General features: G+C 45.7%; 1 protein-coding gene across 2 annotated transcripts in view; it reads left to right on the plus strand.

The window, feature by feature from the left end:
- The window catches only part of LOC134076315 (casein kinase I-like), a 36,625-nt gene that overhangs the window by 2,068 nt on the left and 24,557 nt on the right, over positions 1-10,000 (plus strand). For both annotated transcript variants that reach the window (XM_062531295.1, XM_062531293.1), the window contains exons 2-3: positions 3,593-3,703; positions 7,392-7,540. In XM_062531295.1, coding sequence (XP_062387279.1) covers positions 3,593-3,703; positions 7,392-7,540 — 260 coding nt within the window. The remainder of the gene's footprint in view (positions 1-3,592; positions 3,704-7,391; positions 7,541-10,000) is intronic.

The following is a 10,000-nucleotide window of genomic DNA, read 5'->3' on the forward strand; positions in this document are numbered from 1 at the left end:
TGTGTGTGTGTGGGGCTTCTGTTCCTGCTGCCTCATGCATGTAGAACGCCACACTGCCATAACAACGTTCTTTTTCCAGAACACTAACACGTCGTGTGTGTGCACTTGTTTCACTAACTGAATATTCTGTGTGTACATACTGTAGTGTGTGTGTGTGTGTGTGTGTGTGTGTGTGTGTGTGTGTGTGTGTGTGTGTGAGTCATTGAGAGACTGTGTGTTGAGGGGAGGTGTGAAGTCCTCGTCAGCTGATTGTGTGTGTCCTGCTGCTTCAAATGGCAGGATGAAGAGGCCTGTGTGTGTGTGTGTGTGTGTGTGTGTGTGTGTGTGTGTGTGTGTGTGTGTGTGTGTGTGTGTGTGTGTGTGTGTGTGTGTGTGTGTGTGTGTGTGTGTGTGTGTGTGTGTGTGTGTGTGTGTGTGTGTGTGTGTGTGTGTGTGTGTGTGTGTGTGTGTGTGACCCTCACTATAACCATCTAGAGCTCCACTCCTAGCTGGAGGTATATGTACACGCGTGTAGAGAGAGGAGTGTGTGTGTGTGTGTGTGTGTCGTGCGATGTGACTATGAGGGGCTAGAGTACACATCGCCAGTGCCCTGCTTGTGCGTCTGGCCTTCTCCCACACACACACATGCACGCACACTTACGCACACACACACACACGCACACTTACGCACACACATACACACGCACATGTACGCACACACACACACACACACACGCACACTTACGCACACACATACACACGCACATGAACGCACACACACGCACATGAACACGCACACATACACACACACACGCACATGTAGGCACACACACACACGTACGCACACACACACACACACACATACACACACACGCACATGTACGCACACACACACACACACACACACACACACACACACACACACACACACACACACACATACACACGTACACGGCTTATCACTTCATCACATCAGTGTTGTCCTGTGTCATGCCTTGGCACTTCCTGACTACACACACACACACACACACACACACACACACACACCTACCAGTTCTGTTGTGCTGGTGTTCTGACAACTTCCTGTCCTGTAGTTTTGCTTCAGGAGGAACTGGTTCCTTTTGTGTTCTCAGCGGGGACATCAAGGTTCCCTCATGATGTTCTTAGTGGAACCTGGAAGGCCTGGGCTTCATGGAGGAAGAGTGCGACTGGTGTATGTGTGTGTGTGTGTGTGTGTGCGCGCATGCGCGTGTGTGTGAATGTTGCTGTGTGTGTGTGCGTGTGCATGTGTGAGTGAATGTTGCTGTGTGTGTGTGTGTGCGTGCGTGTGTGAGTGAATGTTGCTGTGTGTGTGTGTCTGCATGTTGCTGTGTGTGTGTGTGTGTGTGTGTGTGTGTCTGAATGTTGCTGTGAATGTGTGTGTACATGTGTGTGTGTGCGTGTGTGAGTGAATGTTGCTGTGTGTGTGTCTGCATGTTGCTGTGTGTGTGTGTGTCTGAATGTTGCTGTGAATATGTGTGTGTGTGTGTGTGTGTGTGTGTGTGTGTCTGAATGTTGCTGTGAATGTGTGTGTACATGTGTGTGTGTGCGTGTGTGAGTAGTGCTGGGCGGTATGGCCAAAAATGTATATCACGGTATTTTTCAAAATTCTGACGGTTTCACGGTATATGACGGTATTTTTTTCCCATGCATAATCAAGTGTTCACAACATTTTCTATGGGTTGACCAAGGAATTACTGCAGTAGATTGACTTAGGATGGCCTATTTTACTGTCATGATGAGTGAATATTGTAGAATAATTCCACACTAGTAGTAGTATTACAGGTTGCATGGCCATGATGCTGTTTACAAAGAGGCATCATGATTCTAATGGGCAATTGCAGTCAAAATACAGAACTTTTACTATGCAAATTGCACAAACCTACACAAAAAGTAGTGCAAATACTTATTCAAGCCCAAGTACACTGTTTTCAAGTAAATATAAAAAGGAAATATAAAACAAGTGTGACTAAGTGAAGAGACTGCTCCGCTAATATGCCTACTCTGTCAAATAGGCCCATCAGAATCATGCCGTGTTGTTATTGTGTGCTCTACACATAACGTTAGTGGTAGGCTAACGTTTACAGAATTCACGTGGATGTCTTGTTAGCCTATCAAGTTACGGTTCGCTAAGCAAAATGTAAACACAAAAGTTCGTTTCAGTGCACTGATGACAGTCAAGATCATGACTAACTAACCAGCTAGTATTGTTCAGTTCATGTCTGTAGCATGCTTACTTGCTACTTGGATAATTTCAGCGAATGTTATTAAGGTAAGATGAATTATAAGATCATAAAGTATTCCTGTGTTCGGTGGGTTCGCCTACTAGCCAGCTAGCTAGTTACAGCGGTGAACAATCTTTTTTTTTTGCCTACTGGAAAATCCCTTTCGATGTAGGTTATTAAGACCAATAACGCTTTTCTTTAACTAGGGGGACAATTTAAGGTATTCTGTGCAACACCCAAGGAAAATTAAGCCTTCAGCATCATAATTAAAGGGAAAACGTGAGGTGTCTTGTGCTACAGCCTCCACTGTTTACTTTCACCATGCGTGTTTAGAAGCGCAACACTGAAAAGGGTCCCGTCTGAAACAATGACGCGCGACGCAGCATTCCGCCCACAGTGTAATCAAATACACCGGTATGGCGGTATATTAAAAATTCATATCATAACGAAAATATACACCGGTATTCGGTGTGAACCGGTATACCGCCCAGCACTATGTGTGAGTGAATGTTGCTGTGTGTGTGTCTGCATGTTGCTGTGTGTGTGTGTGTGTGTGTGTGTGTGTGTGTGTGTGTGTCTGAATGTTGCTGTGAATGTGTGTGTACGTGTGTGTGTGTGTGTGTTTGCGTGTGTGAGTGAATGTTGCTGTGTGTGTGTCTGCATGTTGCTGTGTGTGTGTGTGTGTGTGTGTGTGTGTGTGTCTGAATGTTGCTGTGAATGTGTGTGTACGTGTGTGTGTGTGTATGTGTGTGTGTGTGTGTGTGTGTGTGTGTGAATGTTGCTGTTTGTGTGTGTGTGAATGTTGCTGTGTGTGTCTGAATGTTGCTGTGTGTGTGTGAATATTGCTTTGTGTGTATCTGAATGTTGCTGTGTGTGTGTGAGAGAGAGAATGTTGCCTGTCTTTTCTCAGGCTCCGAGCAGAGGGAGTCATTGGCCTTGCTGTGTGTGTGTGTGTGTGTGTGTGTGTGTGTGTGTGTGTGTGTGTGCGCGCGCGCTCTTCTCAGGCTCAGTGTAGTTGGGGTCGTTGAGAGCTGATGACTTGTGGTTTTTGCTGTTTGTTGTAGAATGCACAGAAATTTGTGATGGTAAGTCCCAACTTTCTAGTCTTAAAACTGACATCACAGGGTTTACACACCTGAGCCACTCACACACACACACACACACACACACACACACACACACACACACAGAGAGAGAGAGAGACCGTGTGGGAGAAGTTGACTTGTAAGTCTTAATGTAGACTGTCCAGCTATGATTGGGACAGTTTGAATGTGATTGTCTTGTGATTGGCTGGTTTGAATGTGATTGTTTTTGTGATTGGTTAACGAGTGTTTGGTCCCGCCCCCCAGGCACTGACATCTCAGTGGGAGAGGAAGTGGCCATCAAACTGGAGTGTGTTAAGACCAAACACCCCCAACTGCACATCGAGAGCAAGATCTACAAGATGATGCAGGGAGGAGGTGAGTGTGTGTGTGTGTGTGTGTGTTTGTGTGTGTGTGAGTGTGTGAGTGTGTGTGTGTGTGTGTGTGTGTGTGTGTTTGTGTGTGTGTGAGTGTGTGAGTGTGTGAGTGTGTGTGTGTGTGTGTGTGTGTGTGTGTGTGTGTTTGTGTGTGTGTGTGTGTGTTTGTGTGTGTGTGTGTGTGTCAGTGAGGGTGAAGACCAAACACCCCCAACTGCACATCGAGAGCAAGATCTACAAGATGATGCAGGGAGTGTGTGTGTGTGTGTGTGTGTGTGTGTGAAACCCCCTCCCCTTGGCCCCCTTTCCCTCTCTCTCTCTCCCTCTCTCTCTCTCCCTCTCTCGCTCTCCCTCTCTCTCTCTCTCTGTCTCGCTCATGTGCGCTCAATGGACTCCCGCCCCTCGACTAAATAAATGTAACACGTCGAAAACAATCTTTTTGGGATCATGGAACTTCTAAGAGATTGCATAGCCTATTTCTAAATCACGTTAATAGTAAAAGTAGCAATAGTAAGCCTGAATTACCTAAATCCCATAGCCTAGATAGGTTAGTAACACACATTTGAGAGATGCAAGTGAGCAAATCAACTTGAATCTAGCCTATTATTGTGTGTTAACAATAGCATTGATCACTTAAACTAGCAGCCATGTCTCGCTGTTGATAGCTATAGTTAATAGCACTGCTGCGCATACGAGTGTATGTGAGGGGAAAAAAGACGCACAGCCACAGTAGGCCAATTTTACCCATTTCACCTGTAGTAAATCCCAATGGCAAAATGCATTGGAAGTTGCTACCTTTGACCTTGAATAAAAGTATGTTCCACTTAATATAAATGGGTAGATTTTTAATATGTGATGCAGGAGGGTTTAAGGATCAATAAAAAGTATGGACCATTACTATTGCAATTAGTTTAAGTTTTGGCCCTTTTTTGAGCTAGATTGACTGGCCTACAGGCTTTTAGGTGAGACCTGCCTTGCGCACACCGCACGTTGGGCTTCTTCAGAAGAACACAGTCATTCTTAAAAGTATTGTAAAGTAGGCTAACATCAGGTGTTGTGACATTTTTAATTTCAGGGTTATACTTTTGTAGTATTGGTGCACCGTGCAACACTAGTCTTAATGCCAACTTAAAAAATAGTTTGATTTGTCTATTAGCTGCGTTCATTTGCCTGGCCACCCATCCCGAGTCAGAAAATTAAGTTTATGTTGCCCGCTGCGAGAAGCGGCAACACACCTGCAGTTAAATGATCTGAGTAGTCACAGCCACACACGTTAAAATTACGATATAAACGGTAGAGGACTGTATCGTACGATAGACATTTTTCTGTTGTACAGCGATATATACCGTAGTATCGCACAGCACTACATAGAAGACGACTAGCTAAGTTATTGTTAAATCCGGTTAGCATATAAGGATGCTGTACACATTTGGTTAAAACTCTTGTTTATAAACGAGGAAACGAGGATCGTTTATAGACACAATGTCTCCTCGTTTATAGACACAATGTCTCCTCGTTTATAGACACAACATCTCCTCGTTTATAGACACGTCTCCTCCTCGTTTATAGACACAACATCTCCTCGATTATACCCTGCTGAAAAAACCAGCCTGACCAGCTAAAGGTGGTTTGCTGGTTGACCAGCTTGTTAACCAGCTTATTTGACCACCCTTTGATGGTTAACCAGCTAGACCAGCAAAACTGTCGCGAAAACACACCTTCAGGTGGTTTACCCAGCTTATGATGGTAATTCAGCTGGTTTTGATTGTCGTACCACCTAAGCTGGTCATTTTAATTGGTGTTGCTGGTCTACATTGCTGGTTTTTACTGGCCACGCCAGCTTATGTTGGTTATTCTAGAAAACCAGCTTGACCATCTTTGTCAAGCTTGACAGGCTGGTCACCAGCATGACCATCTTAAACCAGTTGTATCCCAAACGACAGGCTGGTCACACCAGCACGACCAGCTTCCTCAGATGGTCACGCCAGCATGTCTAGCTGGTGGCCTAACCAGCTACACCAGCAAAGACCAGCAATAATGACTGTGTTTTGGGCAAAGACCAGCAAAGACCAGCTAAAACCAGCTACCAGCCTAAGCTGGTTTCTTGCTGTTTTTTTCAGCAGGGTAGACACAACGCCTCCTCCAACTGAGTGGATGTACACCATAAGTCAGCCCGAGTTGTGTGTTGCAACACTGGTTGTGTGTGTTGCAGTGGGCATCCCCACTATAAAGTGGTGTGGGGCGGAGGGCGACTATAACGTCATGGTGTGTGTGTGTGTGTGTGTGTGTGTTGCAGTGGGCATCCCCACTATAAAGTGGCGTGGGGCGGAGGGCGACTATAACGTCATGGTGTGTGTGTGTGTGTGTGTGTGTGTGTGTGTGTGTGTGTGTGTGTGTGTGTGTTGCAGTGGGCATCCCCACTATAAAGTGGTGTGGGGCGGAGGGCGACTATAACGTGTGTGTGTGTGTGTGTGTGTGTGTGTGTGTGTTGCAGTGGGCATCCCCACTATAAAGTGGTGTGGGGCGGAGGGCGACTATAACGTCATGGTGTGTGTGTGTGTGTGTGTGTGTGTGTTGCAGTGGGCATTCCCACTATAAAGTGGTGTGGGGCGGAGGGCGACTATAACGTCATGGTGTGTGTGTGTGTGTGTGTGTGTTGCAGTGGGCATCCCCACTATAAAGTGGTGTGGGGCGGAGGGCGACTATAACGTCATGGTGTGTGTGTGTGTGTGTGTGTGTGTGTGTGTGTGTGTGTGTGTGTGTGTGTGTGTGTGTGTGTGTTGCAGTGGGCATCCCCACTATAAAGTGGTGTGGGGCGGAGGGCGACTATAACGTGATGGTGTGTGTGTGTGTGTGTGTGTGTGTGTTGCAGTGGGCATCCCCACTATAAAGTGGTGTGGGGCGGAGGGCGACTATAACGTGTGTGTGTGTGTGTGTGTGTGTGTGTGTGTGTTGCAGTGGGCATCCCCACTATAAAGTGGTGTGGGGCGGAGGGCGACTATAACGTGATGGTGTGTGTGTGTGTGTGTGTGTGTGTGTGTGTGTGTTGCAGTGGGCATCCCCACTATAAAGTGGTGTGGGGCGGAGGGCGACTATAACGTGTGTGTGTGTGTGTGTGTTGCAGTGGGCATCCCCACTATAAAGTGGTGTGGGGCGGAGGGCGACTATAACGTCATGGTGTGTGTGTGTGTGTGTGTGTGTTGCAGTGGGCATCCCCACTATAAAGTGGTGTGGGGCGGAGGGCGACTATAACGTGTGTGTGTGTGTGTGTGTGTGTGTTGCAGTGGGCATCCCCACTATAAAGTGGTGTGGGGCGGAGGGCGACTATAACGTCATGGTGTGTGTGTGTGTGTTGCAGTGGGCATCCCCACTATAAAGTGGTGTGGGGCGGAGGGCGACTATAACGTGATGGTGTGTGTGTGTGTGTGTTGCAGTGGGCATCCCCACTATAAAGTGGTGTGGGGCGGAGGGAGACTATAACGTCATGGTGTGTGTGTGTGTGTGTGTGTGTGTGTGTGTGTGTTGCAGTGGGCATCCCCACTATAAAGTGGTGTGGGGCGGAGGGCGACTACAACGTCATGGTGATGTGTGTGTGTGTGTGTGTGTGTGTTGCAGTGGGCATCCCCACTATAAAGTGGTGTGGGGCGGAGGGCGACTATAACGTCATGGTTTGTGTGTGTGTGTTGCAGTGGGCATCCCCACTATAAAGTGGTGTGGGGCGGAGGGCGACTATAACGTCATGGTGATGGAGCTGCTGGGGCCCAGCCTGGAGGATCTCTTCAACTTCTGCTCCCGCAAGTTCAGCCTCAAGACCGTCCTGCTGCTCGCTGACCAGATGGTATATACACCACACACACACACACACACACACACACACACACACACACACACACACACACACACACACACACACACACACACACACACACACACACACACACACACACACACACACACACACACACACACACACACACACACACACACACAGACACACACTCACTAACTACATGGTGGGCACATACTGGCCCGCATTTATCAACCGATCGTAGAAACCAGCGTAGATATGCAGAAATCATCTTACGACGGGGATCACGTGTGATTCATGAAACTTTCGTACAATTTCAGCGTAAGGAGGATAGACGTTTGTTGATAAATGTGGTGGCTAGAAACAAGCGTGATTTATTAAAATATCGCGCCCCTATGCTCATTTTAAAATCGTAAAATTTACGACATGAGCGTGCATTATAGTTAGAAAGAGAAACATTTGTGATCTCAAGCCACAGTGATGTCCTGCGGAACCTTGTTAATCTTGACAGCTGTATGTCATCAAGGAAGGCGGGAAACTAGAGTGATTGAAGTGCAACAGACTTAATTTTCGCAGAGAGAACGCATCATACTATAAATACATTCATCACAAATGTATAAATGTTGTTGGATAAAGGTATAATGCAGAGAAAAAACAGGAGACAAAAGGCAACTCACCATCTTATACAGGACTGGCTTTATATCTAATACAGGACTACCTTTATATCTTTATCTAATACAGGACTGGCTTTATATCTAATACAGGACTGGCTTTATATCTTTATCTAATACAGGACTACCTTTATATCTTTATCTTATACAGAACTGGCTTTATATCTAATACAGGACTGGCTTTATATCTAATACAGGACTACCTTTATATCTTTATCTTATACAGAACTGGCTTTATATCTAATACAGGACTGGCTTTATATCTTTATCTAATACAGGACTGGCTTTATATCTAATACAGGACTACCTTTATATCTTTATCTAATACAGGACTGGCTTTATATCTTTATCTAATACAGGACTGGCTTTATATCTAATACAGGACTGGCTTTATATCTAATTGTTCACATATATCACATTGTTAAAATTTTCAAAATTACAGTTATTAAGTTTTCATGAAGGGGCATAATCAACCTTCAAAACGATACCTATATCTAATGAATTAAACGTCATATTACTGGAATATAAACATTCAAAGGAGTTGAGTTCATCCTGTCATGCCAAGAGAGAAACGGAGAAATCTGCCTCTGAAGTTGACTGTCGGCTCAACACTCACAAACGATTTGTAAGGTCGCAGCTACTTCAAGATTTACGGTACTCACTTGTATTTACAACGGCACAGCACACGGATAGCTTGGTGGTCGTCAATGAGTGCATTTACCGTAAATATTAGAGTAGAGGGGCAAAAACGAGACGCCGCTAACATTCTGCTGGAGTTAAATTTCTTACCTCAAGAAACTCACGTTTTTAGACTGGAAAAGGTACGTTTTTCAGCGAAATGTATTCACGGCCGTACAGTGTAGACCTCCCACTGTTTCAAAACACACACATTTTTTTTCGCATAACATAAATCAGGGGTGTGATTCTTCCGTTTTTAAACGGAATTCCGTTTTTTCAGGCCTGAAAATGAGACCCACGCAATTCGTATAGATCCGCTGAGTTTTTTTTTTAGGGGGGGGGGGGGGGGGGGGGGGGTTCAGAGGTTTATTTCTGTAGCCTAAACACAGACCATTGCTTTATAATAGGCCGCTGACAATGATGACGGTTTTGGCGCTTCTTTCATTCATATCACTCCGCAAGCCTTGTCCGTTCTCTCACTAGTGGAATTCATTGAAAGTGAAAGCAGACGGGTTGATGACTGTTTGATGCAAGTTCGATGTGTGAGTGTGTGGTAATCTATTTGTTTCTTAGCAGAAGCCATGAAACGGTAAAGGTCAAATTATTTGTTTAGGTATTATTATTAAGTTAAGTAGTAGGGGCCTATTTATTAAGTTTTTGCTTCGCGTTCGCGTCCAGTTTGACGTGTCTGGATTTTCCGATAATGACGACAATCTCCTGGTGCTGATAGCCTATTGACTTTTAATTTCGGCGTGTGTAAACTAGTCTAGGCTACTGTACTTGAAGTTAGCTGTGACAGACTAGCCTACTGGTTTTCATCGTTTTCACCACAAAGCCCGTCTACCTTAGCTTAGGTCTACTAAATTGTTTAGTTAACACTTTGTCATTCCGCGTTTGTCCAGCCGTTCACCTCCGTGCGCCCCATGTCATTTTGACCTACAGTCTATGGTTTGGACCCCAGTTCGCGTTCTCACCAGAGGGACCGCACCAGAGGTCTACTTTTGGTGCGGAGTCAAGCGGACCGAGACCTCCTCTTTTTGGAGGTCTCGGTCCGCTTGTTTTGGTGCGCACCCGAGTGCGATTAATGCTTTCACACCAACGAAAACGAACCAAACTAAGAGGTTTTGGTACGAATGGACCG

The sequence above is a fragment of the Sardina pilchardus genome, chromosome 3 (genome assembly GCF_963854185.1).
Source record: "Sardina pilchardus chromosome 3, fSarPil1.1, whole genome shotgun sequence".
NCBI classification, from domain to species: Eukaryota; Metazoa; Chordata; class Actinopteri; order Clupeiformes; family Clupeidae; genus Sardina; species Sardina pilchardus.